The following is an 18,187-nucleotide window of genomic DNA, read 5'->3' on the forward strand; positions in this document are numbered from 1 at the left end:
ATTCTACAAGAACGTGCTCTTAATTTCTAGACGCTTCAATCCATGGGACAAGGAGTTCGACGGGCTGCACTCGGCGCATTTAACTCTGTCGATAGTCTCTGGCCAGTACGTTTCCCCAACGAATTTCGTCGCCAGCACCTACGTTGAGGTCGAGCTGGTCGGCATACCGATCGACTGTGCCAAGCATAAAACAAAAGTAATACAGAACAACGCCCTGAATCCGATCTGGAACGAAAAATTCTGCTTCCAAGTGATGTTCAAAGACCTCGTATTTCTGCGCTTCGGTATCGTCGAGGCGAGCTCCCACCATTTGATCGCTCAAAGAGTCATCCCTCTGAAATGCCTGAGGCCCGGCTACAGGCACGTTCGTTTACGTTCTTGCAAAAACAAACCGTTAGCTCTGTCAACCCTCTTCATTTACTCTCGTTTGGAAGAGGAAAGCCTCGACTACAACACTTGCTGTCGCGACCGCAAGGAGTCATCGAAACGTCCGTTATCAGGCAAAGAGCCAGAAAAACTGACCACCGTGGATCCCGGATTGGGCGGGGTAACATTGAAGAGGAGAATGTTTTTCTTAATGGTTTACCACGTGATACCGGACGAGCCGTACACTATTTTAAAAGTCACCCAAGAGAGCACGACACAAGAGGTGATGCTGCAGGCTCTTCAGAAGGCTGGGATATCCGCGGACCGCGTCGACGAGTACATCCTCGTCGAGGAAGTGTCCCGAGGCTGGGAAAAGAGAGACAGAGAGGAACTGCCGACCCAACGCGTGCTGGATCCAACGGAACATCCTCTGCAAGCGCAGGCTCTGTGGAAGGGCCAGGGACGTTTCCTGCTGAAAAGAGTGGGCGACGATCCCAGCAGCAGAGCCTGGCTGGCATCCATCAGAAGCACCGCGGGTCACTCGAAGCTCGATTCCGATAGGGACACGTCCACCCACATATGGGACGAAGCCGACACCTTCCTAGTTTGCATTTACAACGTCTCGCCCGATATACCTTACGCGATTCTTCGAGTTCCCGTCAGCAGCTCCGCCCAAGACGTCCTAGCGCAGGCTTTGGTGAAAGCTAGAAGAATGGAGGACCCGATGAAGTTCGCTCTGGTCGAGGAACTCGAGTGGGGCGGCACCGGGGCCGTCGGAAGCGGCAATCGTCAGCTGAGAGTCCTGCGCGACGACGAAAACGTCTACAGCACCCAAGCCTTCTGGAAAACCCTTGGGAGATTCATTTTACGCGAACGAGAACAGGCGATACCCAGGCGACACCTGCTGCCAGCCACCTTGGACAGACTCAGTAAGGGTTTTTCTGTTGGGAGATCGGTTTCCTTGCCAGGTTCCAGCAAGGAAAAGGTGCCTGTTTCAGAAGCGCTATCTGATCCGACTTCCAGAGGCCTCAGGCATCGCCTGCTAATGTCTGGCCGCAGGAGGGAGGTCCACTCCGATGGCGAAGACACCCGCGAGTCCGACATACTGAACGCGGCCCTTCACTTGAAGAAAGTGTCGCTTAGAAAGCTAAGGGTTTGGAGATCATAGTGGCAGTCACGGGCGACGTCGATATCATCGATCTTCGCCGCTCGGAGAAACGAATCGTAAGTTAACGAGACCAGATCATTGCATTTGAGACGTAGAAAAATGTAACGAGGCCGACTGTTTGGCTCGAGGGATCTCGAGGATCATTCGCGTCCACTCTAGAGAGCTTCGTTGGCCATCATTTGGAACACCGACGCGCAGCCGATGGAAATAAATTTAACATAAAATTAACGGAAGCCTAATTATATGCGACACCACTTCGATACGCACGATCCGAGTCTTCGCATCATCGCTTGGAAACAAACCATTATTAGTAAATAGTACGATTGGTTGATACAGAGTTTGATTGGACGTAATGTCGTATAATAGATATTCGAAATTGGACAGCCTCCGAGGTGAAACGAAACGAACCCAAATTATGTTCAACTGATCTTATCGATAGCATTTGAAGTGAAAAATTTGATGATTATTTTATGTGCTGTTATCTACGTAGCTTCGAATCGTTCAATTCCAATGACTAAATTAATAGTTGTGTACATATCCGCAGGTAGTCTTGGATGTTTCGCTGAAAGCGAATTTTATAATAGTATCTTTCGCCAGTCTCGATTTTCACGATCGCCACACTTTTCTAGTCATTATTGATACTGTAATAACGTACAAATGGTAATCTTCAAGAGAACGAGTTCCTCAATGAGCACACGGAGCCACTGAATTCGACACTTCCCAAAGGACTTTCTCGAAATGATACGCAGAGATATTTTTCATCGCGAAGGTTTAGTTCGATCGATCGGTTCGTTTGGTTGGTAGATTAACACAAACCCTGTTTTCCATATTTTTGTATACACGTGTACATATTTTTAATCTAAACTATATATTTTAATACATGTATATATTTGTATTTAACGGATACATTGTATTCAAAGAATCTGTGCGCAATACCACAGGAGGGGCTTCGCTAAATTCATCAGCGATCGAAAGAGTTTCACGGCACAGATTAAGAAAAAAAGAAAAAGAAAAAGAAAAAACAAAACTAGTCAATTCATTTTTAATTTGAATACGAAGCCAAACATCAAACTCCAATATCGATGTAACTTACACCGGGACCTGATTCTTTTTTATAAGCATTTACTTAACCCTCGAGTTATTAACGCTTGCACTTTGTGTACCTGACTTATCCGTAGAAGTCCTTCTTTATTCGCGAACAACGTTCGAGTAGTATCATTCTGAACGATTATTTTAAAAAACGAAAAAGATGAAAATTGAAGAAGAAAAGTTCCCGAATTTCGAAAACAGAGATAGAAGGTATCTTTTCACGCGTTGACTATCATTTTTGGCCCGTTTCCGTTTCCGTTGCTTGTAATTGACGAAAGACTTCACTCGACGACAATAACAATTATCTTTTCTATAAGGTGTACAACGCTGGTAGCTAATTTTCAATCTACTAGCAAATTTTTCACACCTCGTGAAATTTTGATTCTTTTCTTACGTTTCTTTTTTTTTTACAAAGTCTTCTTCGCGTAATAGGCACAATAAAGATTAACACTTTGGCTTTACTTTGCAAAAAAAATGTTATAAGTTTTTCATTAATTACATTTTTCAATGAAATTTTAAAACTGAAACTATCCAAGTCCTACGCATACAACTATACCTTTGTGATTAGAGAGAGTTTCTATTGACGACGAAATAAAACAATAAATTGTAAACGTGTAAAATTATTCTGAATCCAGAAATATCAATTATGGCATTCACGAACAATTTATAAAGTATTTTTTTTTATTTTTAAGCACGTATGTGAAAATCCGAATGATGCATCCGTCACCAGAAGCCAAAGTGTTAACAATATTATCTTTATGCAGATCTACTTTTCCCGCGGTACAATTTATTCTCAGTTTGGTTGGACCGATGATTTATTGCGACGTGTCCGTTTGATCGAGTTCGCGTTATCGTTAAACATTGATTATCGATTGGTGTTATCGACGCCTCCGTTCTCGCGTAAAATGAAAGGTAGAAATAGTAACGACACCAAGTGAAACAAAGCGAGAAGCGACCGAATGGTCTACCATTTTTAAATGACAAATGAAGACGTCTAGTCAAGCTCTATCATCGATGTATGCTTAGAGGTACGCTCCCAAGTACGGTGTATTTAAATTATTTTATAGATGCGATGCTTATAGATGTGACTCGTCCGCAAATTAAACGACTGCATTTTAACTAAGAGGTTCATCGTAGGACAAAATTCTTGAATTCGTGATGGAGTAAGTTAACGTTTCTTGCTACCGCGAGTCTTTGGTAAAACCAAGTATAAAGAACAGTATTATTTGCATATATATGTACATATATATACACATTCTCGACGATTGCGTGAATTACGTTCGGCGCAACTATTGTACTATTAGGGTGAACCGAAAGTTTTTTCCGATTTTTTTCTTTCTTCTATGTTCAAATTAGGTGAAAGCAGTTTTATTTAATCTTCTAATCTTTTTAATTTGATCAAATCAGAGATACACAATAGTTCAGTCATACTTATCTAATACATAATATGAAAAAAGCAATTTGAAACTTATAAATTGGTGTATATATAACACAAAACGTATATTTATCCAGTTTAAACATTTGTTAACATGAAACGCAGAGAGAAGAGAAAAAAATTGGACAAAACTTTTAGTTTACCCTAATATTTAGTCCACACGGACTATTTAAAGTACGGGAAACGAAGGAGTCGACTTGGTCGTCCTCTCATTAAATGTCCTGTCGAAGAGAATTCCAACTTCTCATTGTCTCTACTGCGGATTAGAGTGAAACAACAATTGGCTGTCTTGAAGCTGAGAAAGAAGGAGTTCTTATTCCTAGAACTTTCTCACCTAGCCAAGTGAGTGGGTGAATTTTATTTATAAGTGTGCGATGTCGTATAACTTGACTATAGCACCTAATGTAAAATTCGTTTAATTCTTGCTTTACGTTACTATTATCTTCATAACACGCCGGCATCTCCATTAAGAATGCCAATAGTCAAGACCCATTGACCCTCTGAGGGCCTAGCCAAGTCGATTCTTTCGGTTGCAGGACCTTAACAATTCCCGTGTAACGATGGCGTCGGTGATTAGGAACCCACGCGAAACCGTAGCTCCCTGGCTAATAGCCATCAGCACAATCGATGCCGGTTAAACTTGCCTATGAAACGGCAAACGACATACATACTTGTACGTTTGGAGATTAAATTTATTACAGATTTGTTAAGAGAATGCAGTGCGGCCAATATTTGTACATATTACATTATCCTTTCCGTTATTATATCCAATCAAGCATACGATCGGATGACAAATCTCAACGCGCGTAGATTCTTGCTACTCGTGAAGGAAGAACGTCACGTTTGTGGCACCAGTTTGACTAAAAATTACTCGTGACATAGAATCACAAGTAAAGAGCTATGTAGAATACTAAGACACGTTTCCCAATTTTTAATTCTAGTCATAATCGGTTATTTTATGTCGCTTTAAGTATTTACACCTTGTATAAATTTAATATTTGTTTGATTTAATATTTAATTGAATATTTTTTGACATATTATTTATTGCATTCCTTAAGTTTTAGGTCTAAAAAGTTTTTCTATGGCTTCGTCATTCATTTTCATGTGGAATAAGTATAAGAGAAAGAAAAAAGATAAACAATATTTTATAACGCAAACTGGTACGTCTACAAGCTGATGAAATAACGAATACAATGTTGCATGAAGTATAAAAGTTAAAATATATGATGTTTATTACATAAAGGAATGGTACACAATTTTTTTGAAATTCTTTCGATACTTTTCGATAATAAGCCAGGAATATCCAAATACAAGTTGTGAAGATCTAATGGTAGCCTAACGGATCTAACCAAAATCTATTCACAAGGAATATGCATACAGTAAAATGAAATTCTAGTCATTTTACTGTGAATGTAAAGAGTACCATGACAGCCATAGTGTCACCATTACGAAATCTAAATAGCGTATTCTGCGTTTAGAAACATACAAATCACGAATGAATCGACACTTTTCAGTCGAATTAAATTGCGATGTACTCCGTGTAAGAGCATAACTACGTGAAAATGGAGTCAAATTGGTAACTCAAGCGTCGCGTGCTCGCTTCGTTAGTAATATTTATTATATATTGTTGATACTGAAGAGGAGAAAGGTTAGATCGGTGTTACTTTTACAATCGTTGCCCATACCCCTGGACTGTTAAACGAGGATACTTGTAGATTGTAAATACGAGACCAAGGAGCGTCGGGTCGTTCTTTCACTTGTAAACATCTCATTTCGATCGCTCGAAGGACAGCACACCACTCGGTTTCGGTACTTCCATCGAAACCTTCCGCCTAATTTTCACGATACTATTCTACATGTACGTATAGGTGCAAGTATTAACGTAAAGAGTAACATGAAATCTATTTACCGCGGGCCAGAGACGCCACGAACACGTTGTTTAACGTATTTCATATTCTAGTATACACTCTACGGTATTTTATAGCCTCAACAAACCTTACCTGACAGTTCTGCATTAATTTTACGCAGTCCTACGTCGGACGGAGCTCATTTTAATTCAGGAAGCGGCGAAAATTCATTTGGAGAACGTTTGGATATTGCAAGGAGAAAGAAAGACCTTTCTAGAAAGCGTATTATATCACATAAAATAGAACCTTGGTTATTCCAAGTCTTTATTAATCTAATACTCTGATATTCAGGCTCTCCGTTGTCCGATACACTTTTGTAAACGTTTCGATCTTGGGCGATCCACACACAATAAGGATTTAGCATTTGAAGATTTGGAAATAGTATACAATTTATAACTTCGTCAGCTCTCACTATTGCAAATTGACAAATACTATAAAAGAAATAAGTGGTCGCGGGATGAAATCTTGCAATGAGACATTTTTTCTCTGCCGTTTCTAGAATTAACCCCTCGCGGCCCGACGTTGAGTGAGGCTCGACAAAAATGCACTGAAATCATAAAATCTGGACCACGAAGGGTTAAATGGCGCTGTGCGGCGTAGAATAGCTTCTTCGATGATCTTCGTGGCACCCCTGAGCACCCTGATATATTTTTGGACGCCACTTCCTTCGCGTATCTTCTCCCCGTGTTTTCAAACTACGTAATAACGTATCCTAAAACAGGCCACGAAGTTAAAATATAGAACCCGAGAAGAGTAAACCGTTGAACAGTTAAATTTGTCCAAATCGGACTAGCTCGAAAGTGATATTCGATAATTGACAATTACCAAATATGAAATTAATAGCAAACACAAAAACAGTGTCTGTCAATTGACTGATATTTTAAAATGTAATTAACTTGAAGTTTCGTTTAAGTTTCTAGCGTAAAACTATACTGATTTCTTTATACGTTCGGACAGTATTGATCGTGTTTGTCGAATTCCGAAACAAGTGGCTAGTTATGCAGCTGTTGAAATATTTATATACGAAAATACCTTTACGTTAGTCTCATAAAATGAGTAATTCTCAAACTGTTCTACAATTACATCCATAATTGATCTCACAGAACCTATCTAGATTTGCAACAAATTGTTACAAATTGCTGCAATAGTACTATTTCTTTACAGTTTCTTGAACATATATTATATAAATACTTAAATAACAAACATGTACACTGTTAACGAGTATTTATACGTCACTTATTTGACTATTCGCTTTGTTACCTCACGTTATCGTTACATTTATTTCAATACTTGAATTTTTTACGATGATACGACACGATAAGTAACGTCTTATAGTAAGTAACGTAGCGTATAACAGAATCATGGAACATTATGTATATAGATCAAACAATGGCTACTAATGACGATAATTAATTCTTACGATTAATTCCAATGCTCCTTGTGTCTCGGACAAAACCCCCGCATCGAGAATATCATCGACTACAACGGACGTCTTTCGAAACTTAGAAAGCAGCTACAAATACTGCAGTAGTTCTCGAATCAAGCTGCTATTTGTTGTTAAACTTTTCAGAAGCATTGGCGTCGCTACGTAGTTATGGGAAGAAAACAAAAATTAAAAAAAGAACGTAAACTCGACGGTGCCAACTATGAATTCCGATGATCAACGAATTCGTTTAAAATTGAATGATTTTAAATAAAACTCGCTTTCCTTTATATTCAGAATTAGCATAGTTTCTGTTGCAAAGGCAAGAATTCTTTCGGATTTCTTTTCGAAAATTCCCGTTGAATCGGTGATCGTAACGGCGCTTATGCTCGAAAGACTATTCTTTACGGCTGATTCCGAAAGATTTGTTGAAGATAATTATAAGACGAAAAACTACGTACATTGCACACCATCAGAAAGAAACAACTACTTGTTAAAACTTTTGGGACCATTCTCATTAAGTATATGTTCGAACGTGCTCTCTCAAGGGCCACTTCAACGTAAACGATGCAATATTAAGTTTCTTTTCGTCGATAAAGATGTAGGAACTTAAGGGTAATCGGAGAGGACGAAGAGAAATGAGAACGAGGTTTCGAGATCGGTATTCGACGAGATTTAAAAAGACGCAATCGAGTTTCGTGAATTGCTCGTCACCCATGCGCCGTTTAATCTTTTCCAGCTTTCGAAACAAACTTCTGTGCAAAATACAGTGTTCGAGGGGTGCAGTTTGTCGAGGAAGAATGTGATCGACGTATTTTTCAAACTGTTTATTTTTTCACTTGTCTTTAGAAAAGTATTCAACACGGTTCTTTTGTAAGACCTATGTGGTTTAATAATTTGAGAACTGTTAAGTATTCCAAAAATATTAGTATGAGAATTGTGTATTACAATAATATGATTTTTTTTATTTCTATTTGTATTTCTTCTTTTTATATATGGAATGCATTCACAGCCGCCTCTGTTATTAGATTCAAAGGAAAATATATTCTTCCTTGACAGACTATATAATACTATCGCTTACGTTTGGCCATTCACAGACACTTGTAACCGTTATCACTGTTTCATTGGTATCGTACTATACGTGGGAACAGACTCGCGTAAATCCTGAATTTTTCAAATTATCCCACTCGAGACCAAGAGGATCGCTAGTATCTAAATCAACGTAAAAGAAACGAGTGAGTTCAGTCAGCCAACTCGATTATCCTTTTTGATCGAATCGAATTCGACGAGGAATATACATATATATATATATATATAAAGCGCGTTGCGCATATACGAAAGAGATACACATATACCTTGTATTGATCGGGCATATCCCTATTGTACATATCCGTGGTTCTTCGATAGCTGTTACATTAAATATGTGCGCGTAATACCTAAACGATAAATAAATAGATAGATTATACGCATCCGTACGTATACGTATGCTCGAATGTGAAAATGTATCTGCACACGGATACGTATATGTACGCATACGGCGATGCATGCGTGCGTCTATATATGTAACGAGCGGTTCGATAACAATGGGTCGCTGAAGTACATTGTCATTTTGTGATACAACAAATCTCAAAGTGGACGGTCTTTGAAGAATTGCACGATTAAACGCTTCGCGGTTCTACGTCGAGCGAGGCTCGGCAAGAGTGTACCGAAGTCGGAAAATCTAGACCAGTTTCCATTTTTCAAGTACAGTTCTGCCTTTTGGATTGTCACAGGTTTAAAATCTAGTTGCGACAACTCGAAGAGCATGTATTGTCCGTTGCTCAGGAGTTGGCGAGCCAGCTCAATTGGCTGTCGCGTGACGAAGGCATTGAACAAAATAGAGCGAGAAAGCATTAGTAACCATTGGCGTAACGTTAACTCTCTGACTATGCAGTGTGACTGCTCGAAAAAAAGAGGGGACCCTGGGAAGGTTTAGGCGGAGCGAACGTGATCCTCTGCCCCCTCGGTCTCCTCTAGTTTGTCGGTACTTCTCCAACTCTTGAGCAACGGCCAGTAGGTACAGTTTGAACCGGAGCGAGATGTAATTAACGGCGGATGGGATGATTCCGTGACAAGTTTAAAGACAGGAGTTGCGACAAGCTGAGAGGCAGTACTGTCTCTCGGATTGTTATATATTTTGAGGCTACTTGTAACAACTTGAGAAGCGTGCGGGTACAATTTGAATAAGATCAAGATGTAGTTAACAGTGGTGGTGATAACTCAACTTGAGAAATTGTGACAACCTAAGAGACGGTACAATTATTTTCTGTCCGAATTATTGCATATCGTGGGTCGAAAACGTTACGAAATCTCGGGAGTTTTTCTACTATTATTAGAGACTTCAAACTTTCGTCATGAAATATTTAAAAAAAAAAAATGTGAACGTAAGACACAGAAATTGTTTAACGAAATGGAAACTGACATTCAGCGCGGCGATTGTTGTCGAATCAAGTCGTACACGTTACTTTCAACGGCTATGAACTATGCACGACACTTTTTTACGGGGCGCGGGTTCGAAGCCAAAGACGAAAAGCTCTAAGGATAAAATAAAAGTTGATAAAAGCAGTTTAAGTAGCCGTTTCTGCCATGTGGCCAGGCTGGCCCGGCCACGGTTGTTAATCTATCTATTAATATTGAAATAAGATGTCTTTTTCATAAGTGTGAATTTTACGATATAGATACATATATTAAATATATATGTATTACCTAAAGTACGTAAGTACACATTCAACACAAACACACACACACACACACACACACAAACACACACACACACACAAACACACAAGGTACAGACGCACACGTGCGTGCGCGCGCGTACGCGTGAATTTAATTGATCGTGGTTCGTTTCCACTGCATTCTCATCGACGGTTTTTTGTTGCATTGTCAAGGAAATTCGGTCGTTGTAACAGTTGGTATGGATCGCGTGAAAAAATCGTTAAATGGTTAATCGATTAGTAAAGTCTTCGCCGAATAATTGTAACTTAACCAGCTGAGAAGTAACGATTTTAAAATAGTGCCACAAACGATCGTGCCTATTAAAATTTAATTGAAATTCCCAAGTGACTTTCTTTTAAAGCATATATCCACGAAGACTATACTTAGACGCATATGTTGATTTTGCTCATCGCATAAAAAAACGGAAGATTAATTTTTTATTTTATTTTATACATTTATCTATAGGTATTTGCGTTTAATGTTTTTATGTAAATCTAAATTTATTTACCTTTGGATATTCAAAGATTTATGGTTCGATTAAAAATATTAATTGGTTCCATCATTTTATTTTGATAAGCGTTATCTGAATAAAATGTTTGTTTAGTTGACTGTAAATGAATTTGGATTTCTTTTAAAGTAAGCATATTTGCAATTCTGTTTAACAGCTAAATTTCTATATTCTTTATAAGAATTTTTAATGATTTTAGATATAAATTGCTTAAGAATAATTAAATGATGACTTTATGTTTGAAACTAGCTTCAACTCAAGTCTTCTCGTTTATTCGTTTATACTGATTTCCTAATAGTAATTTGTAACGCGTACACGTTGTATTCTACTTTTAAATCTGTTTTTTAGTATTGCAAAGTACCATTTCATCGAAGAGGTATTTTCTCTGGTAAATACGTCTTCTGGTTACGTCACCACTGAAATGTATCCTTCTTGCGTAAGTGTTAACACTGTATTTATCTGGAAATAAGTATAAATTCGAAGCAATTACAGAACAACAATCTCACGAATCGACGTCGACGTTCGAGTCAAAATGAATTGCAATTAAAACTCGAAGGTTCGATTCTGTGCCACAAATTTAGCATGTAATCGATAAATTTGCCAATTTCTCTTAAAGACGTCTGCGTAAATTTCAATTAAAACTTCGTCGAAGCTCAAATATTTACACCGATTCGAAGCCACATCAATTATATACAGAAATTGTACCAAAATACAAATGTTTGTTTGAAAGAAGATTCCATTTTCATCCTGAGGATGAATTCAATCACAATTTCAAGCACGCATAAGAGTTTCTCGACGTTTCATATGTTCTCAGAAAGTTAAACATCACAATTGGCGAATTTGTAATCAGTCATATTCTAGTCAGTTTCAATTTGTTCCTATTATTACGTAATTACGTTGATACTCTAGTGATCTTTAGTTCCTGTGACTAGTCTCCTACGGATCGATAATCGCCCTCTTTCGAATGCATAAATCCTTAATTGTACATATTTAGTTCCTTGTCGATCAATTAATACGAGCAAAACTCGGCGAAGAACTCGCAAAAAAAGGTGATTGAAAAAGAATTAAGAATTGTATTAATAACGGTAATGGCAAAATGTACGTTAAAGGAAATGTTTTCGTAGGGTATACGTGGAAGTCGTTATTTAAAAGGGAAAGTCCATGAGGGCAAGTCCTAAAACTGTATTAGTAGTTATCATAATATTTGCCACGACGTCGAGTCCAGGCGTGTTGCGACAGTTATCGAAAAGTACCAGGATAAAGAGGGTAAACGTATCGATAAACGAACAATTATTTTACTAGTACACGCCAGAACGTCGTAGAAGGGATTACGTTGCATTTAAGTGATACTTGTGTAAATTTGAAACGACGAAACAAATGGACGACGTTGCGCGAATAGCGTGTAACATTGCATAGAATTCTCTTTGGCGTTACTATAATAAACTCTTGAGTAGTCTACGTTCTCGTTTCGAGGAACAAACGTACACGTATTAACTATTAAAAACCGAAAACGCATGCGACCGTCTTGAATTTAATATATAATTTATCACTAACGATACTGTGTTAATATATCATCGGCATTGTTGAGAGAAAGAAAATCTACATGTAAATAAACATAAAAGCATTTTTATAAATAGCCCAGAATCTTTGTTATTTATTCAACCCGACCTACGAATATCCAATAAATCTCGACTGTTGGTAAAATTACTAACTGCGATATAAAAATTGCAAACTAATAAAGCAACTATTTCGCGAATATTGGATTTAATTAACTTATCCAATAAAAGTAAAACTGTACTGTAAAATTGCATAAACTTGTAATGCGTTCGTGTCCGATTTTAAATCTCAATCGTATTAATCAACATTTCTACTACAGTTAATGTTTTATGCATAGCGTACAATGCACACTGTCGGCACATAAAATATTTCATAAGCTAAGCTAACAATAAATTTGTTATATTCGTGTAACTGAGAAAAATGGAGAAAGTTATGCAAATGAATGACGGTGGCGTGATAAAAAAAAAAAGCATCGAAAACATCGGAGAAGATACTGATACGGCTTGGATACAATCTTATCAGAGGCGAACTGAAAATATTCCACGGCGTTCAGTTTCGTATAGTAAGCCAATTAGTTTTGTGCATACTCGTCGTTTCACACTCCACGATGCCGGTACGTATTCTCGCGTGCATTAATTACAATTTTTCAAAAGTCGTTCTCAAACTATAAAACGCTCAATGGGATTAGTCCAATCTTCGTTATTCTAATATCCTTTAAAATATTATGTTCAGTAGATGGTAAAATCAACGTTTGCTTCGCGATACTGCTGTTATCACAAGCACTGTTCATGTTCACGTGACGTTAAGCCATAGCTTGAATTGCCCTAGTAGTAAATGGAAATCATCTTGAAAACTGGAAGCTGTGTTATCATAATATTCCACTAGTTATAGTTATAGTAAGTTTACAGCTGTAGACTTACAAGGGGGAAATGTCACAATTTTCTTTTATAATACCGGATAGGTATAATCATGTTATAATACTGGATATAATCAATTTTAATAATACGTAGTTTTAATTAGAAACTCTAACTCTCGTAACTCTTATTCATAAACAAATTCCAACTTCTTGATGAATTTTTAATTTCATATTCGTAAAACTTCGTGACATCAATTGTACTACTTAAAATGTAATTGTATTTTAAATAACGAAACTTTGTTCATTTTTTAATTATAGAGAACACCGTTCACTTTCAGAGGACTCGTAGTTCCTGTATTAACACCCTTTAATAATGACAGGTAATTTGTTTGAAATTCATTAGACAACATTACTATACAGACTACAAGAAAACTAATATTTACGAACATATGGAAATACAATGTGGAATATATTGATATGATTTAATCCGTTATCGTTCTAGCAAAAGAACTCTAAACTTGTCACTTATACCACAGTATGCCGAATATTTAGCTAAAAAAAAAATCACGGGGGTGCTTGGTAAGTAACAATTATATTTTAATCGTATTTGTTCAAATCACTGTACAGTACTGCTCGAAGAATTTCTCAGGCTTAATAAATGAAAACAAAATGGTATCGATTCCATTACTTCTAAGCTAAATAATTTAGGAGTACATAAATACACGAAACCTTTCGAATGGTAAAGACATGTAATCGTTAATCAACAGTAAATGGAACGACCGGGGAAGGTATGTCTATGTCCGTAACGGAAAGGAAATTAATTGTCGAGGCATGGGCAAACGCTGTAAAAACAACAAAGCAACACTTGATGGTTCAAGTAGGCGGTGCTCCTCTTCCGGACGTTCTTGAACTTGTACGTGTAAACTGTACTATTACAACACACATTTACAGAGAACAAAGTCTAGTAAAATTGCATATAAATTATTAACGCTTTAAGTTGAACTTTGAACTCTTCCTGACTTCGATCGCCTTCTTAACATATTGTAAATCAAATTATCCCTTTCATTAATAGGCGAAACACGCCGAAAGTATCAAAGCGGATTCTTTATTGTGCTTACCAGAATTATACTTTAAACCAACAACGTCAGATCAGCTGGCCGAATATTTAAAATTAGTCGGCGCGGCAGCTCCAAATACGCCACTTCTTTATTATCACATCCCAATGTTCACTAACGTTAATGGTAAATTAATTATTTAAATTAAATTAAGTCATTTGTAAATAGTGGGAATTTATGTACTGTATCATTGTTTTCGACAGTATCATATGACGTATTAATATAAATACTTCTCCTTTAGTGAATATGGGACAATTTCTTGAATCTCTCGGCAAAAGAATTCCAAATTTCGTTGGAATAAAATTCACAAGTCCCAACTTGGAAGAAGGTGCTCTAGCTCTACACGCTGATAACAAGAAATATGTGATTTTCCTTGGAAATGATCAGGTATCGTCGAATACATATTTTATTATAAACACTGAAAATACCAGTTAAGGAAGTAATTCCATAGTTATATATTTAACTATAGCACTATATTAAAACCTTTGTTGCTTTGAATTAATATTATTAGAAATATAATCTTTCAACTCCATCACAGGATAAGCCAATTGGCCTGAACCTCATATTCACACAAGTTCCAAACACAAAAAAGATCCTTAAACAATTTATATCTTCTCATAATTAGTTCATGCTTGGGTAATGATAACAACTTTTGTACAGAAAGCAATATTATTGTTTCTTCCTGAATCTGTTAGTTGGAATTATCGGTAAAACTTATCCAGCAGATCCTGCTAGATTATCCTGTCGAGTAATTGGAGATTTTCAAACAATTAATAACGTTGCGTCTAGGGAGGGCTTTCCCGGATAAGCCTCTCTCAATCTCTGAAAGACCTAAATTTCAACATGGTAGAACGTCACCGCAATTTTCTCGAGAAGTTGAAAATTCCCCGAAGTAATAAACCAAATACACGAAAGTAGACATCAATTAATTTGATATTATACCATAAGTTTCTTAACTTCCGATTTAAACAAATTTTAATACGAGACCTATGAATATAATGTACATTAAACAATATGCATTATTTACATTCTTTCACTATTTTATTCTTGTACACACTATTCTATCTTACTTCAAATATTTCTACTTTTTAGCTGATATGTGCTGCCACTGCCTTAGGGATGGATTCGGTTATAGCAACAAGTATAAATATGTTCCCAGAACTTACGCTTGAAATTCTTGCAGAAGGAAAAGAAGGAAATAGCTTGAGAGCAAGAGAATTGCAGGATAAATTGTCGAGGGCTGTCCTCGCTATATCGAAACATGGTAAAACTATTTGCAGATTATTATTTCGCGTATTTGTATTTGAAGAATACACAGTGAAGATCTGTCTAAGTGGCACCTGCAGAGATTAGAACAATGCCACTTAAAGGGTGTGATTGGAAAAATTTGATTGCTTTTTAAGAAATTAATATTAAATGTTAAATTACAGGTAACTGGGTAGAAACTATGAAAGTAGCAATGACTTTACTAACAAATATCAATGTTGGACCAACACGTGCACCCCTGAAAATTCTATCACGTGAAGTTACAGCAACAATGGCAAAAGAGTTACAAACGTTAGGATTCCAAGTAACAATGTAATTAATTGAGGAAACAGAGAGGAATCGAAATCTTTTATTTTCAAATAAAGTCTTCTAAAATACTCAAAAATTTACAGACTAATTTTCATTCAGAGCATCGATTTCACCCCCATCAACTATCAATAATTAAATGATTTGTGTATGCTCAACAACGAAATAATTTAGTATTTTTTCATGATGACTTCAAGAGAAAAAACGACTAATGTCGCCTATAAGGAGATTTTACAAGAACTCGGTTAAAAGAAAGCTTGGTAGAAAATTTAAAATTGCTCCCAGGTGAAGCCGGGACAGGTCGCTAGTGAAAAATAAATTGATTAGCGTATTAATTTATCCAGAAAAGACTCGTAAACTACTCAATAGTATCTACAAATGCTTGTAATGGATTTTAATTTAATTAAATAAAAAGAAATTCAAATTTCCCGGGGGACATTAGTGTCTCCATCTAACGGTGAACATACCGAACTAATTTCGGAGTTTGGTCTTTACCGACGTCGGTTGGTATATTACCATTCTGTCGGTAAATACCGTGGAATTCGCGCCATCTATCGTTGCCCATTTGAACTATTGAGGACAAACTTGAGCGGTTTCCTGATAGAGGCCCTGACCAAAGTCCAAAAATTAGTTCGGCATCTTCACCACTAGATAGCTATTAATTTGAGCGAAAATACCGGGAACCCACAAGTGAAACCGTGATAGTTTAAAAATTACAAAAAGAATAACAATTATATCATTGTTATTTAATTATTTAATTGTCATTTATTAGGTAATACTCTGACTGTGCTTACACAAAATGTAAAACAACTTGATATTATTTTTACAACCGTGAAAAATGTTACTAAGGTTTATTCGGCATAGGGTGCTGTACGTTGATAGGTTTTGAAATATAAAAACGACTAATGTTGTCTATAAGAAAATCTTATAAGAACTCGGTTTAAAAAACACTCTTGCGTGCGTAATGGAATGCTCATATTTTTTGTTAAGTTTAGCATTTGTTAATATTCTTATGTAACAATAAGAGTAATATTCAATAAGTAATTTGAAATTACCTGAAGACCGTACAATTTAATAATATAATTTAAATGATTATTGTTTGCACTAAGAATTAATATCCAATAGAGTTTACGGAATAATTAATATTTAATATTATATCAAATTATAAATTCTACGTTACATCAAATCGACCGCCTACAGTATTTAGTCGTAACTCCGTGTTCAGCAAGCTTCATTTAATATGGCAGCCATGACTCTTGCATGTGGTGATTTTCTAGAGTTTCAGGTATTTCTAAAATAAATGAAAATAACACAAAGGATATTAAATAACAATATTCCCAATTTTTATTAGATTATTTTAGTTAGTATTTAACGAATATTACTTGAAATCTTTACGATGTCAACCTAATATATCTTCAACTTGTTTGCGATTACAAAGTAATTTATATAATATTTACGCATTAAAAACCATTTAAGTTATGAAACATTATGGAGATTATACTAATATATTAATATAATATAAAATATTAAATTTAATTTATCATTTGCCGTATTAATATTTTGAGTCTAGTTTAGGTTAGGTTGCCGCATGTTCATAAAGAACCGACCATGTAACAATAGTATTTATTTAGAATATGTTTAATAGTTTACCTTTATATAGTTGTATTTAAAATGTTTAAAATAAAAACGATTAAATTATTAAGGAATTTAACATCAGAATAATGGAATATTGATTAATTGAAATATTTTTATTAAGTTATTTAATCATAATTGTTTTCTTCCAGGATGCATTGCAGAAAATGCGACAGATTGATGACAAAATTATTTATATGTTGAACACAACAGTTCCAACAGAATCTTTTAAAAGTCAAATTGATCCAACAGCGAAATGTAAGGATCTCTTTGAACAAATTCAGTCAGGTCATAGAAAAAGAGAACTGGCTATTACAAAATGTTTAAATGCTACTAAAGAAAAAGTAAAACAATTGAGGAATCAACGAGATAATGGTGATGAGAGTCCAGAGCTTCTTAAAACATTAAGAAAAGAACAGAGTACAATGAGATTATTACAATCAGAATTAAATGTAGAAGAAGTTGTAAAAAACCGTACATTTCAAGTGTATTATGAAAGATGCCGCAGTTTTTATAAACCATCGAACATAGGATCTTAATAATATGTCATTGATGACCTTTGAACTCCTCATTTAATTAAGTGGTTATAAGCCTAACCGCATTTATAGTTGTGTAGGCTATTATAACCTGACAGAATCATGATAAATTGTAATTAGATGTATAAATATAGTTAGTTACTGCATTTTTGAAATAGTAAATACATAAGATTTGTTATATGTGAAAATGATCATTAAACCATTTTTTTTTTGACATCTCTTTATAACCTATTAAAATTATTTCTAATCCATCAATGTATTATATG

The 18,187-nt window shown here is 36.0% G+C and overlaps 3 protein-coding genes across 8 annotated transcripts in view; all 3 read left to right on the forward strand.

Annotated features, from left to right (window-relative positions):
* The window catches only part of LOC128876089 (1-phosphatidylinositol 4,5-bisphosphate phosphodiesterase epsilon-1-like), a 126,032-nt gene extending 113,735 nt beyond the window's left edge, over window positions 1-12,297 (forward strand). For 2 of the 3 annotated variants that reach the window (XM_054122172.1, XM_054122171.1), the window contains exon 21: window positions 31-12,297. In XM_054122172.1, the coding sequence (XP_053978147.1) occupies window positions 31-1,534 (1,504 nt within the window). In that variant the 3' untranslated portion in view covers window positions 1,535-12,297. The remainder of the gene's footprint in view (window positions 1-30) is intronic. The other variant, XM_054122173.1, reaches the window with a different exon arrangement.
* Window positions 12,298-12,724: 427 nt separating this feature from the next.
* LOC128876284 (N-acetylneuraminate lyase-like) lies at window positions 12,725-15,838 on the forward strand. Of its 2 annotated transcripts, none has more exons than XM_054122504.1 (8): window positions 12,725-12,823; window positions 13,385-13,446; window positions 13,569-13,645; window positions 13,834-13,979; window positions 14,139-14,307; window positions 14,423-14,568; window positions 15,274-15,445; window positions 15,612-15,838. In XM_054122504.1, exons 1-8 carry the CDS (start codon window positions 12,818-12,820, stop codon window positions 15,761-15,763), a joined length of 930 nt encoding a protein of 309 aa, XP_053978479.1. In that variant the 5' UTR covers window positions 12,725-12,817; the 3' UTR covers window positions 15,764-15,838. The 2 variants fall into 2 exon arrangements, with proteins under 2 accessions (XP_053978479.1, XP_053978480.1); XM_054122505.1 differs by lacking the exon at window positions 12,725-12,823 and adding an exon at window positions 13,095-13,171 and having other exon boundaries at window positions 15,612-15,836.
* A 1,015-nt stretch (window positions 15,839-16,853) lies between these two features.
* Window positions 16,854-18,135, forward strand: LOC128876122 (protein MIX23). Of its 3 annotated transcripts, none has more exons than XM_054122228.1 (2): window positions 16,854-17,038; window positions 17,538-18,135. In XM_054122228.1, exons 1-2 carry the CDS (start codon window positions 16,994-16,996, stop codon window positions 17,922-17,924), a joined length of 432 nt encoding a protein of 143 aa, XP_053978203.1. In that variant the 5' UTR covers window positions 16,854-16,993; the 3' UTR covers window positions 17,925-18,135. The 3 variants fall into 3 exon arrangements, with proteins under 3 accessions (XP_053978203.1, XP_053978204.1, XP_053978205.1); XM_054122229.1 differs by lacking the exon at window positions 16,854-17,038 and adding an exon at window positions 17,049-17,190; XM_054122230.1 differs by lacking the exon at window positions 16,854-17,038 and adding an exon at window positions 17,090-17,113.
* The last annotated feature ends 52 nt before the right edge of the window (window positions 18,136-18,187 follow it).

This window comes from Hylaeus volcanicus, chromosome 5, assembly GCF_026283585.1.
Source record: "Hylaeus volcanicus isolate JK05 chromosome 5, UHH_iyHylVolc1.0_haploid, whole genome shotgun sequence".
NCBI lineage: Eukaryota > Metazoa > Arthropoda > Insecta > Hymenoptera > Colletidae > Hylaeus > Hylaeus volcanicus.

Bases quoted from the DNA above. Each gene is read 5' to 3' on its own strand.
- LOC128876284 (XM_054122504.1), top strand. The intron at 13,447-13,568 runs GTAATTTGTTTG...TTATCGTTCTAG, and splicing joins ACACCCTTTAATAATGACAG to CAAAAGAACTCTAAACTTGT. The intron at 13,980-14,138 runs GTACGTGTAAAC...TTTCATTAATAG, and splicing joins TTCCGGACGTTCTTGAACTT to GCGAAACACGCCGAAAGTAT.
- LOC128876122 (XM_054122228.1), top strand. From the start codon at position 16,994: ATGGCAGCCATGACTCTTGCATGTGGTGATTTTCTAGAGTTTCAG. The intron at 17,039-17,537 runs GTATTTCTAAAA...GTTTTCTTCCAG, and splicing joins GTGATTTTCTAGAGTTTCAG to GATGCATTGCAGAAAATGCG.